General features: G+C 40.6%; 1 protein-coding gene across 1 annotated transcript in view; it reads left to right on the top strand.

Moving 5' to 3' along the window:
* Positions 1-3,980: 3,980 nt before the first annotated feature.
* Positions 3,981-20,701, top strand: part of ATP6V1B2 (ATPase H+ transporting V1 subunit B2) — a 29,586-nt gene continuing 12,865 nt past the window's right edge. The window contains exons 1-5 of the mRNA XM_008073989.1: positions 3,981-4,197; positions 11,998-12,053; positions 19,142-19,240; positions 20,271-20,364; positions 20,497-20,574. Of these exons, the coding sequence (XP_008072180.1) occupies positions 4,062-4,197; positions 11,998-12,053; positions 19,142-19,240; positions 20,271-20,364; positions 20,497-20,574 (463 nt within the window). The 5' untranslated portion in view covers positions 3,981-4,061. The remainder of the gene's footprint in view (positions 4,198-11,997; positions 12,054-19,141; positions 19,241-20,270; positions 20,365-20,496; positions 20,575-20,701) is intronic.

Here is a 20,701-nt window from a genome sequence, read left to right as displayed (position 1 = left end):
ATAAATAAATAAATAAATAAATAAATAAATAGCCGGGCACGCCTGTAGTTCCAGCTACTTGGAAGACTGAAGTGGAAGGATCACTGGAGCCCAGTAGGTCAAAGCTGGGGTAGCCACGAGTGTGCCACTGCACTCTAGCCTAGGTGACAAACTGAGACTCCCACACAAAAATGAATAAATAAATAAAAATAAAAGTAGCCAACTCAACTACAACATGTATATAAAAATCAGTTTCCTCTCCTTTCTCATGCGGAAAAGTTTGTACTGATGATTTTATGTTGGTTTGTGCCTTGTTATGCGGAAACATATAGGCCTATTTAATCTACTGTGGTTTATCTTCATAATATTTTCCTTGATCAGGATTTTCCAGCAAACAAAAAGAGATACACATATATGGGAAAAATAGGTCATTGGCATGAGGCTTTCTTACCCTTCCCTTCTCTATTCTTCTTCCTTAATAATCAATTGTAGCAAAAGAATAAGAGTCTGCATTTCTATCTAAGATGTTGATTTCTGTAAGTCTCTTTAAAATCCTTGAGAACTGGACGTGATATGAAATCTTTTCAAGCATGGACGGAGGCAGAAGGGATTGAGGACTCACCCAAGGTCACATTGTGACAGCACTGACACTGGGCTGGTGACTCTGAGTCTTGTGTTCTGACCACATTCCCTACTGCTGGGGGATTCCTTGGATTCTTGCATTTCTTGAGAGTAAAGTAAGGATAGGATCGCGACAAATAAGAGGAGGACAATAATAAGTTATCTCAGTAGGATAAGACTATTCCCCAGGAGGGAAAAACCCTCTGTATGGAGGAATAAGATTGGTGGACAATTGTTCATTCTTAGGAAAGAAGCAACATGTTTTCATCCCTCTTTTTTTCATAAAATATATGACTCAACAATTTCATTCATCTAATAGATATTTATTAAATACTTATGTGCAAGTTACCATACTAGGCACTTTAGAGTGATGTCACAAGAAAATTATAAAATATAGTCCTTGCTTAATACAAACTAGTCAGCTAGTCAAGAAGATATGCCATTTAGCTCTTAGAAAAGAGCCTGACACATAATAATTAACATAGACATTTTTTATCAACCAATAAATCAAAGTATGCAATAATAATATTATTCGACACATTTATGGCTTTTGCTACTTGCCAAATACTTTGCATTCTTGATCTCTTTTAATGCTTACAATAATTTTATGTAGAAGATATTATTGTTCTCATTTTGAAAATGAGAAAAATGAGACCTAAACAGAACAAATTTTGTTCACGTTCATAAAACTAATAAGCTCAGGACTTTAGTTAGTCTATCTGGTTCCAAAGTTCACACCTCTTACCCACAAGACTATGCACTGCCCCCCAAGGTGATTCTCTCTGTGTGACTGTATATGACTTTTGGATATTTCATGTATATTTCAGAGGAGAAAAAGATTCCCTCTCCAAATTGCAGCATCAATTATTTATGTCACTACACAATCACTTCCGACTTTTATCAATGTACAAACATTTAACATTATTGCAATTTGTCTATATACATGTTCAGTTCTTTTCACTCAATATTATTTTACATAAATAGTTACATTTGCTTATATTTTACTAGCTATATAGCAAACTTATGCCAATATTCATTAAATATAGAATTGTTGTTCACTATAATTAAATATTGAGGTCTATTTCATTTTCATTTTGATGATTAGTATTGCCACATAACAAGCAATAAACATATTTCTTCTTAAAAATAATCCCATCATTGAGATTACTGAACCAAAATATTGAATCAAGCTGAATGAACAAGTTCATGATCCCTAACCCATACCAGGTTGCTCTCCAGAAGGATTGGTTAATTTAAAGCCACCAGAAATGTGTTGATGCAACTATTAGCACCTTTTCCTGCCAACACTAAAAACAAGAATTACTTGGCTAATTTTCCTAATTTAACAGATATAGTAGAATCCTATGCTTGTTTCCATTTGAATTTCTTAATTATTAAGGAAACATAGTACAAACACATGTTAAAGGATTGGAGCTACATAGAAAGATTATTATACTTTCACCTAATGTATATTATATTTAAGTTCATGAATTAATTTATTCTATATAGCATTTTGCAATTGCTTTTCACTTCTTATTTAATAATGTGTCTGAGAGGTTTTTGTTTTTATCTCCATGCTTAAGGCACTGAATTATTTTTGAAAGGTTGAGAAATATCTTTAACTGGATAGGCTATAACTTATGAATGGGCATTCACATTATTTCTAAGTTTTTGCTATGACAAAAATGTTTCAGTGAATATCTGTGTGTATATGTACATAGATAATATATTATATAATATATACGATATAATGTATCATATATATTGAAAATATTGTATGTGTGTGTATATATATATATATTTTTTGGGGGGGGGTAAGGATAAGTTCCTAGCACAGAAATATTTGAGTGTGAAACCACCAAATTGCTCTTCTAAATATACCAATGATGTTCATAGCAATAAAGTATTACAATTCCTATTTACTTTTATTCTTGACAACTTTGGACATTAAACTTTAAAACTGTAGTAAATCTCATTAATTAAAACAAAATGGAATCTCATTTTATTTTCCTTTCTTTTCTTTAATTATACAACACACTGAATGATGCTCAATCGCACCCATAATTAAAGAATGCTTACTGCAGTGCTGTGGTTCAAAAGGGCCGTGGGCATTTATTCCAAAGTGCATGGAAAAGAGATGCACCCAGAGTAGACTTTAACTGAGTAGTGTTCACTTCATTTGTAAGATATGACCATTACATACAGTCCATCAAACCCTAAAATTTTTCCTTATGTAGAAAAGTTTAATTTTGTTCATCAAGCATCTATCTCCCCACCGCAACACAACGATCTTCTGATGGCCAAATACAACTGAGACTTGTGGTGTTCTTACTACTTCCCTTCTCTTCAGTTTTTGGCACTAGCCCTTCCTTAACATTTCCTCTACTTTTGAACTCTGGGACACCTGCTCCAGGTCTCCCCCTTCTCTAATATCCTTCCAAGTTTGATTGCAGGATTCCCCCTCCTTTGCTCATCCCCTAACTCTGTGATCCCTTAAAAGTTGTTCTTCAGCATCTACCCACGCTCCACACACTTCTAGTTTTTCTCCTTTATTTCCATTTCACCAATATGGCGATAAGTCACAAATCTTATCTCAGTGCAGCCCAGGTATCTTCTCTGTGAAAATGTACATACCGTCGAATAGAAACCACATTCTGAATATTTCATAAAGAAACTTTATTCAACAGATCCCAGAACAGAATAGTCTTTCCTTTCCTCCACCGGCACCAGTAAAGTTATTCTCTGCTTTCTCCATCCTTGATTCTGGAAACGGCACATCAATTCAATATTTCAGCCCTCAAGCCTGGGCTGTCACCTTCCACAGTGAGCTAGTCATTCTACATGAGCTCCAACCCTTAAATAGTTTTCAAATCTGTTCCCGTTTGTCTTTCACACAGCTACCTACATCCCCAAACAAGCCAAAATAGGTTTGCTGAATGAATATATGAGCTAATGAATTGGGTAGGAAGATAGTAAACGAAATAAACGACGGCCCGCTGCATTTCCTACATAAATAGTTACTGGAATAGGATTTCCATTCCTTCTGTTTTTCAACGTGTTTTTTTAGCTTGAGTCTTCTCCATCCGACGCCGTGAAAGACCACTGAAAACGGACCTCAGTTGATCTTTATTTGTATGTGTTTGCCTTCCTCCCTTCAAGCGCGTCTCTTTTTTTTCCATTTCTTCTCTTCCACCCTGCAATCCCGCCTCTCTCTTCCCCGTTGCGTCTCCCCGGCCCTGCGCCCAACCGCCCAGCACGCTGGTCAGCTCCTCTCTCTGTGGGCGCCCAGCCCCGCCCGCGCGGAGCCCGAGTCACGAGGCCGGGGACGGAGCGCCACGAAGGGGGCGGAGCGGGGTCCGGGCTCCGCAGCGCGCATGGGCGGAGCGGGGCGCGTGGGCCGTCCCGGTATATCTGCGCGTGCGCGGGGCTGCGGCTGGGCCAGTCGGGACGGAGGAGACAAGATGGCGCTGCGGGCGATGCGGGGGATCCTGAACGGGGCCGCGCCCGAGCTGCCGGTGCCCACCGGTGGGCCGGTGGCGGGAGCTCGGGAGCAGGCGCTGGCAGTTAGTCGGAACTACCTCTCCCAGCCTCGCCTCAGTGAGTATCAGAGAGCGAGACGCGTCCGATGGTCTTTGCTCCTTAGCCTAGCCCCTTGCTCTCATTCACCTGCCTAGCCTGCAGGTAGGGGTGGGGTTTGTTTTTCCTCTCCCGCGTGCTCCTCGACGCTGACCCACCTGTGTCTCTTGAGAGGGAGATTTGCGTGCACCTTCTGTTTCCTTGAGGTGGGCCGAGGGCAGGCGCGCCAGGGGGAACTTTTTCCTAGGGTTGGTGGGCTCCTGGCTGTTGCCCTACCCTTCCCAGCTTCCGCGGGCTGGAGCCGTCTCCGGCACTTGCTTCCTGTCTCTAACTTCTTATCGTTCCGATCTTACTCTTCCCCTGACTTCGTCTGGATGCCTGGGGGTCGAGGGAACGCCCCTTCCCATTTCCTCCCACTGGAGAGGACCGCAGGGCTGGTGTTAAGCTCCTGCTCGGAGCGGACGGTGCAGTGCCCTCGCTGACGTGGTCAGGCCTTTGGTGGATGGAGGTCAGGCCGGCAGCCAGAGGGAGATGTGGCTTGTTGTTCGGTGGAGGGGCTGCTCCACAGGAGGACACCTAGGTATCAGAGAACGCTGGAGCTGAAAAGTACCCTGCGGGTCATCTAGTCCAGCCCTCTCGTTTTACAGGTGAGAAGCCTGAGGTTCTGGGAGGGATAGGACCCTCCAGGCTTCAAGACACCTCGTTGTTGACAGATCGGGAACTAAAAACCCAGGTTTTAAAATTCAGGCAGGGCCTGTTTCTGCCGTCGCCTCTTCCTTTGCTGACCAAATGAAACCAAACTTGGTTGAGTGCAAGGTTCTTCGGGGAAACCAAGCAGTTTTATCCATATAGAGCATATATGCATCGGCTTGTTTCAGTGTTGTTGTGATTCCAAAAAAGGCCTTAATAAGCCAGGTGTAAGTAGACAGCTCAGCAGTTCCAAAAGAAATCGTTCTTGATTACTAAAGAATACAGTTGTGTAGCATCAAACCTTTTCACAGCCCTGGAAATAGACTTTTTTAAAAAATGCTTGGAGCAGCACCTGATGTTCCCCCAGGTGGTGAGACTGCATTTGCACTGGTTAATTGCCAGCGTGTGTGTTTGTGGGTGACTTGTTGGTTAAAAAGAATTTCAGATGAAGGGTTTTTAGTCTGGGCAATCTCAAGCCTGACTAATCCACATCCTGATCTGTCACTGGGTCATGTGATAGCTCTGCAGTGTGAGGAAGAAGGAGAACACATTTGAAACTGTGGATTGCTGAGATGTGCCTTTTACACTGGGAATCGTTTGATTGGAGAATGCCTGTTGGGGGTTTATAGGAGCTGAAGTAGATGCTTCAGGAAATTGACAGATGCTGCATTCTTATCTAATCCTTGCCAGTCACTTTATTCCTAAGAATTACAAACTCTGTTTTATGCATTACATTTGTAGGCTTTGCTTTTCCTTGGGCAAAACAGACAGACACTAGTGGTGCCTCTAGAAAAAGAGGTTGTGAGGGTTGAGTAAGTTACCACCTAAATAATCATTCAGCCGGGCTCGGTGGCTCAACCTGTAATCCCGTGCTTTGGGAGGCTGAGGTGAGTGGATTGCCTGAGCTCGTGGCTTCGAGACCCGCCTGGGCAACTTGGCGAGACCTCATCTCTACAAAAAAAAAAAAAAATTAGCCGGGTGTGGTATCCCGTGCCTGTAGTTCCAGCTCCTTGGAAGGCTGAGGATCGCCGGGGCCCAGCAGGTTGAGGCTGCAGTGGCCGGGAGCAGCCACTGCACTCCAGTCTGGGTGACAGAGTGACACTCCAACTCAAAAAAAAAAAAAAAAAATCAATGTCAAGTCAGGGAATTTCAACTGAAATGATACCGCTTAAAGAGTACTCCATGATTAAGGAGTACTCCCTCCCTAAGTACTCAACTCCCTAAGAGAGGTGAGTATGATTTTTCTATGTTCTGTGTCTACTTAGCCAGTGGCTGAGGAATTTCTTCATATGAAATTATTCCTGGCCGGGCTCGGTGGCTCAGCCTATAATCCCAGCACTTTGGGAGGCCGATGTGAGTGGATTGCCTAAGCCCGCGGGTTCGAGACCCGCCTGGGCAGCTTGGCAAGACCTCATCTCTACAATAAATCAAAAATTAACTGGTTGAGGTAGCGCGCGCCTGTAGTTCCAGCTACTTGGAAGACTGAGGCGGAAGGATCACCAGAGCCCTGCAGGTCAAGGCTGCAGTGGCCAGGAGTGGCCACTGCACTCCAGTCTGAGTGACAGAGTGAGACTCCAACTCAAAAAAAAAGAAAAAAAAATTATTCCTGACAAAAGTGTTGCAGCATAGTGCTTCAAATGAAACGTTAGAAGCTAGAGATCCTTTTTGTATCCTCAGTGCCCAGCACAGTACCTGACACATAAAAGGTGTCTTGTAATTGTTGTATAACTTGCATTTAAACTCCTTGATCTAGTAGTTGCGTGGATAGATTCTTAACATGGATGGAATCAGAGTAGGAAGTTGAAATACTTGGTTGAATTTCCCATATATATCTGTGTTATTTTGAAAAAACATAAATGATATCATACTTAGGCTAACAACTGCATTTGAATATCTCCTATTTTGCTGCATTTTTTACTCTTGTTAACAGTTTTAATTGCTTCTGAATAAATGTTGATTAACCTCCTAATTTTTGTAATTAAAGATTGAAGATGCCATCTAAGGTGATATGTAATTACAATTATTTAATGTGTACTCTTTGAATGAAAGACTGAAGTAATATTGACAGTTCCACTGTACAAATTAGGTTCTGTTTAAAAACAACTTCAGGGTATAGGACTGTTGATGAGAAATGGAAACAAGATATTCAGGCTTGAAGTTAGGAAATAATCTTGAGCACTTTAGTTGACTTTCCAAAGTCACAAGGAATGAAAACTTGATATTCTTGTAAAAGAAAAAGTTCTGTAAAATATATAGAGCATTTGGCTACTAAATATTTTGGATTCCTGTGATCTCCATTTTTTTTGAGACCCTAGATCAGCCAACCTTAAGTTTCTTGCAGCATAAAGCAGAACTAACCCCAGCAAAAAGTCAAATAAATAAATCTTGCTTTCTTCTAGAACCTATTCCTCAGGTGCGCACTGCTCAGGGTGTGGGTTTCCACTCTTCTTGCACTACAGAAGATGATTGCTGTGGGTTTTTATTTTACTTATAAGGTGGAGGTTAAAAGATTAGGGCTCTGATTGTGCAATGGCTGTAGAATTTTCTCTTTGAATATTTCACAACCATTAAGTGGTGTTAATAGTGTTGAACAATCTGTTTCCTACAGCAGGAAGAGGATGTCATCTGACAAAATATGTACTCCTTAAAATCTGTGTAGATTTTGGTTTTTGAATATCATTCCATAAATATTTATTGTTGGCTTGATTGTCCAGAATTGAAGATAAGACTTTTGGATATAAAATGTGTCAAGTATATAGTGTAAGCATGAATCTACTGAGTTGTCAGAAGTTCATGATTATCCCCTGTACACCCACTTGTGGACTCAAGTGCTTATTCATTTGGAAATTTTTCAAAGAAGAGTGGTCATTATTTTGGTAATTATAGATATTTATGTAATTTGTAAAAAGGGTTTTGCCTTTTCTGAAGAGCAACTTAATGCCTTTGACAGCTGTTCTCTGAACTGATAACTCTGCTTTGGGCTGTTAATGGCAATGGTGAGGAAGGCTGGATAAATACTGTTGAAGGAGGTAGAAAAGATAGTATTTGGTATCATTTTCTCACTCAGTTTTCTTTGCAAATAGTTTTGGGCCCATGGAAAAGTTACAGTTTTTATGTAAGTTGTGTTTGGTATCTACTTGTAGTCCACTGTGTGATCTCCATATTCTTTTTTTTTTTTGAGTTGGAGTCTCACTCTGTTGCCCAGACTGGAGTGCAGTGGCACGCTCCTGGCCACCGCAGCCTCGATCTGCTGGGCTCCGGGATCCTTCAGCCTCAGCCTTCCAAGTAGCTGGAACTACAGGCGCCCACTACCACGCCCGGCTAATTTTTTTTATTTATTGTAGAGATGAGGTCTCATGAAGCTGCCCAGGCGGGTCTCGAACCCGTGGGCTCAGGCAAATTCACCCACCTCAGCCTCCCAAAGCACGGGATTACAGGCTGAGCCACCGAGCCTGGCTTCCATATTCTTAAATTATACTGGGGACTAAAGTCAGAAATATTATAGGGTCATAGAGTACCTACCTTAGAGTTAAAGAAAAGCAAAACAGTTGTAAGCCTAGCTCCCCCATTTAAAACCAAACTTATCAGGACCCTAGTTTCCTTAAGTGTAAATTGAGGGGGTATCCCCTTTGCCTCCCATGTTAGTCTGTTTTCTTTTGCTTTAAAAAGAGAAGGAATTTATTTCTTGCAGTTCTGGAGGCTGAGAAGTCAAGGTGGGCTGCATCTGATGAGAGCCTTCTTTCTGATGGTTCACATGGTGAGGAGGCTGAGTATGCTAACAGAGTCTCACTCTGTGGCACAGGCTGGAGTGAGGCACGGGTCACGGGTCACAGTAGCCTCAACTTCCTGGGCTCCCTTCTGCTTCAGCTTTCCAAGTAATAGAACCACAAGCGCACACCATTGTACCCGGCTATTTTTTTGTTTTTGTTTTGTAGAGACAAGGTCTCACTGTGTTGCCTGGGCTGGTCTCAAACTCCTGGGCTCAAGCGATCCTCCCGCCTCAGCCTCCCAGACTACTGGGTTTGCAGGAGTGCGCCACTGTACCTGGCCCCTTTTTCTTATAAAACCATCTGTTACCTTCCCATGATAATCCATTGGTCCATGAATAGATTAATCCATTCATAAAAACAGCCCTCATGACTCAGTCACCTCTTAAAGTCCTTACCTGTCAATGGTGCCTCATTGGGAATTAAGTTTCAACGTGTTTCAGAATTTTGGAGGGAATATTCAGAACTATAGCACCTATCTCACAATGTTTTGTGAAGATGAACTCAGCCTCTTGAAGATGCTCTGTAAAAAGCACTCTCCAAATATAAAGTTGGGTAGCATTTTAATTTAGCTTAGATTATAATACTTATTAGCTTAGTTTTTATATGTCAATTGAATTTAAACCAAGCATGCTTAACCTCTGATTTGTATTTGAAGTGGTCTCTTCAGTCTCCTCATGTTTTTCATGATTTCCAATATGGGAAAACTGCTGGAACACCTCCATCAGATAAATAATTCTCTGCTTAAAGTCTTCCAGTGGCTATGACTCCACTGGAGAAGGATTGTTTTACAGTAGTGACAAAATGTAGATACAAAGGGAAATACTGCTTAGTGCATTAAACAGTAAAAACTAATTTTTCGTAGCCAAAATTGCAGATTTGTTCAATTATTTTGGATGGTGTTGCTTTGTAACTCTTGCAGTAAACACAAGAATGTACTATAGCACCAAAAACGGACCAGTTCAATTTTAGAATTTAGGGCTGCAGAATTAAAGAATAAGTGACTCTGGGGCCAAACTATATTGGTTCAGATTCTTGGACAAGTTACTTAATATCACTGAGAATTTTTATCTTCTAAAACTTGGAAGAATAATAATTAACTCATAGGTCTGTGTTGGAGATTAAATGAGAATTCCCAACAAGTTTTTATTAGATGTGTGTTGGCATTAATCAGTTAACTTGCAGGGTTGCTTCTAGCTGTTTTAGGCTATGTATGTTGTTTCAAATGTAGAGTCTCTGAATGAAGTAGAATCATGTCTTCTGTATTTGAAGTCAGCTTGATTCACCATTTCCTGGAAAAGCTGTGACTAGTGTTTCTTTTTCTTGGTCATGATTTTGCTCGTGACTGGCAAAATTTCATAGTTTGGAATGAACTTAGATTTTAAACATGAGGTTCTGAAACATCGTTGCTGAAGAGATTAGACATTCAAAGGAGGTACAATCTTGTTGAAAAAGTAGAGAATTTTAAGAACCTGAAGGATTTTATTGATGTTACATTTTATTCAAAACGGTTTCTTATAAATCTCACAACTAGATTCCCTCCTTCACCCCAGCTGTTTAGGGAAAGGTTTTGAAAAGGTTTACATTTTTGTATTTCTATATTTCTGAAGACTGACGGAGTTTCAGGAAAACAAGCTAAACAATGGGGAGAGTTTTCATAAAAGTAGCGGAAAATGTGGCAGATGGGGTCTTTCTGGTAATTGAAGGGGAATGTTCAATCCTTTTGCATGATCATCTGTCCAGATAACTTACTTTTTAAACTTGTGACTTGATTTTTATCTGAAGTGAAAAATAAAAGAAAACATTTCAGTTGGGGCTGGAGAGTCTCTGTTGAGACAGGTACAGTGCAGTTACTGGTGTATTCAAGTAAAGATTTGATGTCTAGATTTATGTGTCTTGTTGGTATGAAAGTTGGAATCAGCCGGTAATCCCAGTGCTTTGGGAGGCCAGGGTAAGTGAATTGCGTGAGCCCGTGGGTTCAAGACCCACCTGGGTAACTTGGCAAGACCTCATCTTACAATAAATCAAAAATTAGCCAGTCGTGGTAGCACGCGCCTGTAGTTCCAGCTACTTGGAAGGCTGAGGCGGAAGGGTTGCTGGAGCCCAGCAGGTCAAGGCTGCGGTGGCTGGGAGCATGCCACTGTACTCCAGGCTGGGTGACAGAGTGAGAATCCAACTAAAAAAAAAGAAAGAAAGTTGGAAGCTCCTGGTAGTGCTTGCTTGCTCTGCCCCAACATTTGCACCAGAGCACCTGCATCCTGGCCTTAGGCTAAAGGAATCGTGATTTAAATTCCGAAGCCCCCTGAGTGGACAGACTGGTTATTAAATGGTTTCCTCATTCTTGGGAGTCCACATGTGTGCCAAGCATCTCTCCAAGCTCATTATACAACCCCAAAAGAAATCAAGTAAAAAATTCCCCATTGGTTGACAGCTTCATGTAAATTATTATAAACCTGGTAATAAGTTTTCTTCAAAAATGTGTTTGATGTATTTTTCCAGCTGTTCTGCTTATGAAATTTAGTTGATTCTGAAGTTGTCTGTTAGATTTACTCTCCCCGACCTGTTTTATTCCTAATTTACGCTTGCCATGCAGGTGTGATAGGTGTAAATGAGGGATATATTTGGATAGTACTTGCAAAGTAAACTAGTAGTTCATACCTAGAGCATGCTTGGCAGTGGAAGATATCAATCTCTAACCTGGCAGTAGCATTTGACTTTTTTCTAAAGGATGCTTTCCTTATCTTATTTGACCTCTGCCCTTTCTTTACATTGCCCACTTCCTCCTTCAAAAGCTCTTTCCCCTAGTTTTGATGATGCCCTGTAATTGAGGTTTTTTACCTTACAGGCTGTTTCTCAGATTTCCTTTGTGAGTTTTGTCACTCCTGCTTGACATTAAGGGTTCCCTTTCCCTTCCTCATCTACTTTGTTAAATGCCACCTCCCCATAAAGTGTTTTCTTTTTCTCTGAGGTAGAAACCCTTAATCTGTTTTTTGCTGTATTCCCAGAAACCCTCTGCAGGTTGGTTAGAGCCCTTATCTCATCACATTCTAACTCCCTTTCCCCACAGAAGCCTGTGAACTTTTGGGAGTGAGCAAAGTCTGTGCCTTGTTTTTGTATCCTGGTCCTTAGAACAATGACTTAAAGCAAGGATTCAAACAGGTTTGGTTGGTTGAGGGTAGATTATGGAACACTGTGTAGGCAAAGACAAGTTTTTTTTAATTCATTAAAAAGTGTTGCAGCTGTTTAAAGGTTCCATAATATAATAGGTATGATACAGTAGAGAGAAGTTTTTTGTAATGCCAGGCAGGTAATTTAGGCTTTTGTGCTATTTGACTAAAGCTGACTCTTGTGTGTTTCTTTCCAGCGTACAAGACAGTATCAGGAGTCAATGGTCCTCTAGTGATCCTAGATCATGTTAAGGTAATACCACTGTCTGTTATGGTCTGATTGTATGCAGTTAAAGATGTGGCATTAAGTCCTGTTTAGTATACTTGAACATTTTTGTTGGGATTTTTAAGCGATTCTTTGGACTAAATGTCAGTGCCATGTAGGAGACAAGGGTTTTAAGCCAAAGTCTGAGGATTGTATTCCAATACTGGATTTGCCATGGATTCTGTTTGTGGCCTTGAATCCCTTGTCAGTGGGTAATTTACAAGCGCACTTGCCCATCCCATGCTGAGTGTTCGGCAGTTTTTGACTAAAAATGGCACGACCCCAGTGCCCTCCCCTCCCTGTTCACCCCTCTCATCCTGAGCGACTTTTTTCTTGTTTCCCTGGATGAAAAATGTCCTCAAAGGGAAACGTTTTGCTGATGCGGATTAGGTGAAACAAACAAACCAAAAAAATGGCAGAAGTGCGAAAAGGCATCAAAATTGATGAGTTCAAAAATGGTTTTCAGCAGTGGAAAAAGCATCTCAATAAGTGTATTGCATCAAATGGAGAGACTTTGAGGTTGACTGAAGTTTAAACGTGTAAGACTAAATACACAATTTTTTATAAATAAATTTCATTTTTGGGGGTCCCCTCTCATACTCTTGAGTGAATAAACAATGTTACTTTATCTTTGAGGGCTTGACATTGGTATTGAAATAATGAAGGTATAAGAACAGATTCTTTCAATAGTGGCTGAAACCTTAAAGTAAAACCTACTGTTTTTGTAAAGGCCCTTTTAGTTACATGTATTGGTTTTTTGTTGTTGTTTTGGTCTTTTTGTTTTTCAGCCAGGCTTATACATAAGAATTGTAAACAATTATTATTATCTTAGAAAGAAAGGCAGAGAATACAGTCTATAATTGGATACCCTGGGCTAAGCTTTTGCCTGAGCTGTGTGATCAAAATATTTTCCAAGAAAGTAATTTATATAATATGCCCTCTAGAACAGTAATTTTACATTGGTTATTGGGCTGGGTCGGGGTAGAGGCACACAATTACTAGTTTGTTGAGAGAGGTTAATGATGGCTGTGCACTTGCCGTGTAAACCGTCTGGAAGCAGAAAATATGTTGAGAAGCATTTTCTTAAAGGGCAGAGTGCATTGACTCTTCGGCTGTATCTCTAAGATGGTATCTTTTGTGTAAGACAAGATACTTGTACAAATTAACCTCAAGATTAAACCTAGCAAGCTTATTTCCTGACCAGTTTCATACTAGGCTCCAGATTGATTCAAAGCCTCAGTATATTCAGCTCAGGTTGAGCAAGGTTTAGGCAGATGTCATTAACGTTTTGTAAAATAGTGCCTACACCTCTATTTTTGAGGAGAATATTAGGAAGATTTGTTTTTGTGTATCTTTTATTTTTCTGTATTTTTTGTTGAATAAATTTTTGGCTCAGTTCAAAAATAGGAAGTTTTTTTATTAGTAGTGTTTTATTGAAAAGCAGCTCAAATTTATGTTTCAATTGTGTTAAATGCTGACCACAATGCAGAAATTATAGTGGTGAACAATGAGAGTGGGCCTTCCCCAGTGCAAACCGTACAGTGGAGAAGTGGATACAGTATAAATACTGTAGAATTAATAAGTGTGGAGTTTATTTAATAAGTGTGAATTAATGTAGAATTAATAAGTGTGGAGCAGACTTGGTGGCTCAGTCTGTAATCCCAGCACTTTGGAAGGCTGAGGCAAGTGGATTGCCTGAGCCCACTGGTTTGAGACCAGCCCAGGCAACTTGGCGAGACCTTGTCAGTCACTACAATAAAATCAAACAAAAAATTAGCCAGGCCGGGCTCGGTGGCTCAACCTGTAATCCCGCGCTTTGGGAGGCTGAGGTGAGTGGATTGCCTGAACCCACGGGTTTGAGACCCTCCTGGGCAACTTGGCGAGACCTCATCTCTACAATAAATCAAAAATCAGCCAGGTGTGGTAGCGCGCGCCTGTAGTTCCAGCTACTTGGAAGACTGAGGCAGAAGGATCGCCGGAGCCCAGCGGGTCGAGGCTGCAGTGGCCCACTCCAGTCCGGGCAACAGAGTGAGACTCCAACTCAAAAAAAAAAAAAAAAATTAGCCGGGCATGGTAGGGTGCACCTGTAGTTCCAGCTACTTGGAAGACTGAGGTGGAAGGTTCTCTGGAGCCCAGCAGGTTGACACGGGGGTGGCCGTGAGTATGCCACTGCACTCCAGCCTGGGCGACGGAGTGAGACTCCAACTCAAAAAAAGGGAAAAGAATTAGTAAGTGTGGGGAAAGGTGAGGTGAGAGACAGAAATGGGAAGGACTTGGAAAACGTCTCTGAGGAAGTCACTTAAAGAGAGCTAAAAAAGTTACATTGAATGTTACTTTGGGCTATAGCTCTAGGTGAGGAAAGACTGCTAAATAAATTTTATGTAGTTGTAGAAAAGTGAGTTTAGACCATGAGATTTAGAGTGTTTCTTGGTGGTGGTTTTTAATTTTTGGCTTTTGTTTTTAACTTAAAATTTGTACATGGGATCAAGGAACAGGTGATCTCATGTAAATTATATCATAATAGAAACTAAAGCACTGCTACCAACTCTTTTTTTTGAGTTGGAGTCTCACTCTGTCGCCCAGACTAGAGTGCAGTGGCCACTCCCGGCCACCACAGCCTCGACCTGCTGGGCTCCGGCAATCCTTCCGCCTCAGCCTTCCAAGTAGCTGGAACTACAGGCGTGCACTACCACACCCGGCTAATTTTTTTTTTTTTTTTTTTGTAGAGATGAGGCCTTGCCAAGTTGCCCAAGCGGGTCTCGAACCCACGGGCTCAGGCTATCCACTCACCTCAGCCTCCCAAAGCGCAGGGTTACAGTATGAGCCACCGAGCCCAGCCTACTAACTCTTTTTAAGAAGTTAGCAGTCTTTGATTTCAGAACCAAAGGGGGGTAGTAGAAAAGAATGGTACAGCTATTCTCACTTATAAACACAGATTCCAAAATTCTTAATAAAATGCATTCACATATTAGATGTTAGCAAAAGTATCTATGTAAAAAAAAAAACAAAAATAGAATTTATCCCGGTGCTGTAAAGATGATTTGATATTAGAAAATCTATCAGTATAATTCAGCACATTCATGAATTTAACTAGAAAATGTCTGTGCTTTTCTCAATAAATACAGAAAAAATATCTGATAAAATTATTCATTTAATTTTTTTAAAAGCCTCTTAGAAAATAAGGGACAGAGCAAACTTTTAACCTTTTGATGAGTATCCACCACAACCTATGGTAAACAACGCCCTTAGGAGACTCTGGAAGCGCTCTCATTTAAATCAGTGAAAGGGAAACTCCGGTGTCCTCTCTACTACTCTTCTCAGTATGGGCTTCACTTCTGTCACCAGATGTGTGGGATTTTCCCTCCCTAAAATTCAGTTCTTCAGCAAACATCTATTGGGTGTCCTACAGTTTAACTCCGTTCTAACACTTCATCCCCTAAGACTGCCCTCCACTGCAGATGCCAGTTGAAAGTGATAAGTCCCCAGCATACACACAGCTACCATTTGAGTTGGCTGCAAATTCCTTCTCATGTTCAATAATTAGCTAGAATAGCTCACAGAACTCCGGAAAACAGTTTACTTGCTATTAGTGACTTATTAATAAGGCCATATCTAAGGATACAAATGAATAGTCATTTGAAGAGATATGTAGGGTGAGATCCTGAAGGGTCCCAGCACAGGTACTTCTGTCCTATGGGGCTAGAGTTGGACACCCTCCCAGCACGTGGGTGCTTCAGCTTGGATATTCTTGAAACCCCTTCTGTTAGCATATTTATGGAGACTTTATTAGCTAAACATGATTTATCGAATCTCTAGCCAATGGTGATGGAGTGAATTTCTAGTCTCTCCCCCGGAGGTCAGGGAAAGGGGCTGAAGTTCCCAGCTCTCTAATCACATGGTTAGATTGGTTCTCCTGGCAGCTAGCTCCCCCCACCCCCTTAGAGGCTTTCTAGAAGTCCACACGTAGCATCTACTCAGGTACAGCTGAAAGACGCTCCTTTCACCTTGGTTGCTATCACTTAGGAAGTTGCGTTGCTTTGGGAGCTCTGATCAGGGCTAGGGATGAAGACCAAGTGTACATTTTACTATATCACAACATCACAGTCAAGAGTAAGATAAGAATGCTTGTCACTCTCACTGTTCGTGTTTGAGCTTAAAACTTAGCCAATGCTGTGGGGAAAAGAAATTAGGGTATAAAGGTCTTAAAGGTCTTAGAAAAGAACAGGAACAACCATCGTCATTTCTTGATGGTATGATTAAACAGAATACCATCCCAGTCATTCAGTGACAATATGTTAAAAACAATGGTATAAAACAGGGCAATGGATATAGAATCATTCTAGAGAAAACTTTTTAGTGTTCTGTATGCCAGAACACTATTTGCAGAAAACTTTAAAACTGTTTGAAGAATAGAAGACCTAAAATAAGTGAAGGTTTCATGTTCATGAAAGACAAGATTCAAAATAGTAAAGATGTTGACTCTCCCCAGAGGTAGGGTAATTAAAAATGAAGATTTGGTTCAGGAATAAGCAAGTATGTCAGTGAAAAATCAATTGTCTTCATACGTGAGAATTTGACTTTGACTTGGTAAATTTGACATTACAAATGTCGTGGCATCATGAAATGGCATGGAAGACTACTTAGAATATTTTTGGAGCAGTTTGTTTCCCACATAAAAAGAGATAAAGAAAAGAATAAAAATAAAATTATACCAAAAGTAAATCAAAATTTTTAAAGAAAATGAAACATAAGCCTATTAGTGGGCAACATAGAGTTCTTATGACTTCAGGCTGAAAGGCTTTCCTAAAAAAGGTACATCATAAAGGTCCACAATTCATTTATTACATAAAAAGGTTTAAAAATCTTGTATGATAAGAGAGCATAAACAAAATTAAAAGATAAGAAGCAGATTAGGAGAAGATATTTACAAAAGGATTAATATTCAGAATCTAAAAAACTCCTAAAAATGAATAAGAAAAGAGATAAGTGAGGAAAAGATATTAATAAACAAGTTATAGGAAATGAAGTTTGCCTTGTTAGTAACAACAGAAATGAATAATGGCCAATAATGAACATGCTCAATAAAGATGCTCAATGTTAGAAGTCTGGAAAAATGCAAACTAAAAAAGATGTCATTTTTTTTTTTTTACTTTATCAAAATGGCAAAAACTAAATTTAAAAACTTAAGATTGGCAATGATGGAGGGAAAGGATACTTTCTGGAACTACTAAAGAGATGAGAAATTAATACAGTTCCTTTGCAGAGTTAATTTTGCAGAAGATGGTCATAGCCTGTACGTAGCCCACCAAATATCTCAGGAAACATTGGCACACATTCTTGGTAACATTTTTGTGCTAGTGTGAATCTAGAACAACCTTGAACGTTTTTGGTAGAAGAGCTTAATAAAATGTGGTATAGTTATTTGATTTTATGTTAACTATCTGTTCCCTTCTAACATGAATTTTAAGATACTCATTGACTTTTTAACATCTCTCAATCCTAGGGTCTTACAGTCAGTGGTGCATCATAGTTTAATTGGCAGGGTTTTTTTTTTCACATCACACGAAATAGTGATGCATCTATGCATCTAGCATAAAGTCTAGTAAAAAAAAAAAAGCCAAATTGCATAAAGATATATTTATGGGCCGGGCTCGGTGGCTCAGCCTGTAATCCCGCGCTTTGGAAGGCTGAGGTGAGTGAATTGCCTGAGCCCGTGGGTTCGAGACCCACCTGGGCAACTTGGCAAGACCTCATCTCTACAATAAATCAAAAAAATTAGCTGGGTGTGGTAGTGCGTGCCTGTGGTTCCAGCTACTTGGAAGGCTGAGGCGGAAGGATCGCCGGAGCCCAGCAGGTCGAGGCTGCAGTGGCCGGGAGCATGCCACTGCACTCCAGTCTGGGCGACAGTGAGACTCCAACTCAGAAAAAAAAAGATATATTTATGTTGCCATTTATGTAAATAAAACACTAAGCTTATGTATTTTGGAGATAAGTATTTTAAAATAGTAAAAATGGATTAGAGGAAAACCTGTCTAAAGTTAAGCATTATTTTATCATTATAGTAATTATTGGGTTGATGCATAAATTTGTGGCGTTTTTTGCTTGCCCATGGAATGCAAATGTCCCATGATGGTCGCAGTTTGTCACATTGGCCAGTTCTCAGGTTGACTGATGTGGATCATCATGGATTAAAGCGTTTAAATGGGACAACCCTCTTGGGTCCCCTCCCACTGTGGGAGGTTTTCTGTCCTCTCAATAAATCCTGCTTTCAAAAAAAAAAAGTATTTAAATGGTCCTCCTGAACATGGAGAACCACTCAGGTCAAAGTGGCCCTCTTTGAAATGAAAAAACAATTTTCTTGCCATGGTTTCCTTGATGACATTCTCCTTGTACATGGCACACGTGTTCCGAGCTGCCTCCGCTGCCTTTATTCCCCCATTAAACTGAAGAATGTGCCAAAGGTGTTCATTTTTTTCTCCCACTGGACACTCCATCTTCTTTAGCCCACAAACAGCACTACTTTCTTAAGATCACAAAATAATAAGGCATATTCACAAACACGGCGTTCTCACTCCAAATGACATGACAAATGATAAACAAATTTCCAGCACTGCATTGTTGCCATGCCAAAACAAACGCTACAAACTTATGCGTCAACCTAATATTATTTAGGAACATGTTCTTTTTCTCTGTCCTCCACACGCCCAGCACACAGATGATTATACACACAACTCTGAAAGCAAACATCAGTTCTAAGTGGTGGGAGCATGGTTACTTGTAATTTTTATACCTTTCTAAAGCCTCAGAACTTTAACATGCACATAGAGGAAAAGCAGTAATTTTAATTGCCATGTTTTCGTGGATTTGAGACACTTCTCTCTGTCCCTTATGCTGTGTTTGCCAGTATATGTGTCAGTGATATGTGCTGTAAGGTTAAGCTACAGGAGGACATTGCAAACTCTAAGCTTAAACCTGTGTGTGTGGAACGTGGGGGATTGTCCATGCAGACACGTTCTAGTGGAGACAGCATTAGAGTCATGTGGGGGCTTATTGGTCCTTTGTTTTTTCCTGTTTAGTTTCCCAGATATGCTGAGATTGTTCACTTGACATTACCAGATGGCACGAAGAGAAGTGGGCAAGTTCTAGAAGTTAGTGGTTCCAAAGCAGTGGTTCAGGTAAGCTTCACTTTCAAAACCTGCCAGTTGAACTATTTTCTGATTGCAAACACTGCTTGTTTTTTCCTAAAGATCATTTTTGCCCTTAGAGGTTGATTGCTGGCTGCAGGCTATTGCCTGTTTTCTAGCTCGGTGTGTCACCTAGATCATTCTAGTCCAATAGCTCTGCTGGTAGAATTGCTTTTTTTTTTTTTTAAATGGGTAAAATGAAACAGGCACAAAAAAGGAGACAGATGAGAACTCACTGATTACAGGATGAAGCCAAAATGATATCTGATACTGTTTCTTTAAATTGTCTTTTATAGTTCCTAGTTTTTAATGTTACAACAGCATGGAAATGGCAGTTTTCTCAAATAATATGCTCTCTAAAAGTCTAGAGCAGAAGTTGGCAAAATTTCTGTAAAAGACCAAAGTTTTCAGGTTTCGTGGGGCCACCTAAGTTTCTTCCATATCCTTTTGAGTTGGAGTCTCACTCTGTCGCCCAGACTGGAGTGCAGTGGGCGCTCCCGGCCACCGCAGCCTCGACCTGCTGGCCACCGCAGCCTCGACCTGCTGGGCTCTGGCGATCCTTCTGCCTCAGCCTTCCCAGTAGCCGGAATTACAGGCATGTGCTACCACGCCCGGCTGATTTTTTGATTTATTGTAGAGATGAGGTCTCGCTGCTCAGGCAGGTCTCGTACCCGCGGGCTCAGGCAATCCACTCACCTCAGCCTCCCGAAGGCACAGGATTACAGGCTGAGCCACCGAGCCCGGCTCTCCTTTGTATTTAAAAAAACAAAACAAAACTTTAAAAATGTAAAAGAACAAAACAAAACAAAAAGTCATTTTTGTAGGTTGCTCATCAATTTTGACCTGCAGGCATGACCCCGGGCCTAAAAGTTGACAATGTGGCTCAATGAAGATTTCTTTGTTCATTATATTAAAAATAGTGTACATTTATTGTACTTTATAAGGGCTGTTCAACAGACAAAATTTCAGTGCCCATGGTAGAAATTTCTTTTATCTTTCTGAATAATTATTTTCTTGATAGGTATTTGAAGGTACTTCAGGTATAGATGCTAAGAAAACGTCCTGTGAGTTTACTGGGGATATTCTCCGAACACCAGTGTCTGAAGACATGCTTGGTAAATAGATATTGTTACTCATTCTGAGCAGAGATTTGTTTCCTTTTGAACATATGTTCATAAGGTTTTTTTAAAATTTCAGAAATTTGAAAGTCAGTGTCTACTTTATACTATCTTGTGACTGTTTTCCAGGTCGGGTATTCAATGGATCAGGAAAACCCATCGACAGGGGTCCCGTTGTACTGGCTGAAGACTTCCTTGATATCATGGGTAGGGGCTGTAGATGGATTTCGGTGTTTTGGGGAGATAGTCTGTTTTGTACCTTTGCCAGAGAGTGATTTTTGTGATATTTGTTAAGAGTAGAAAGAATTGCTTTATACAGTTCTGGTCTTCTGAT

The sequence above is a fragment of the Carlito syrichta genome, unplaced genomic scaffold (genome assembly GCF_000164805.1).
Source record: "Carlito syrichta isolate Samal-C Ts95f unplaced genomic scaffold, Tarsius_syrichta-2.0.1 Scaffold316252, whole genome shotgun sequence".
Taxonomy (NCBI): domain Eukaryota; kingdom Metazoa; phylum Chordata; class Mammalia; order Primates; family Tarsiidae; genus Carlito; species Carlito syrichta.
Note: the sequence above shows the minus strand (reverse complement) of the source record. Positions and strands in the feature narration are given on the sequence as shown.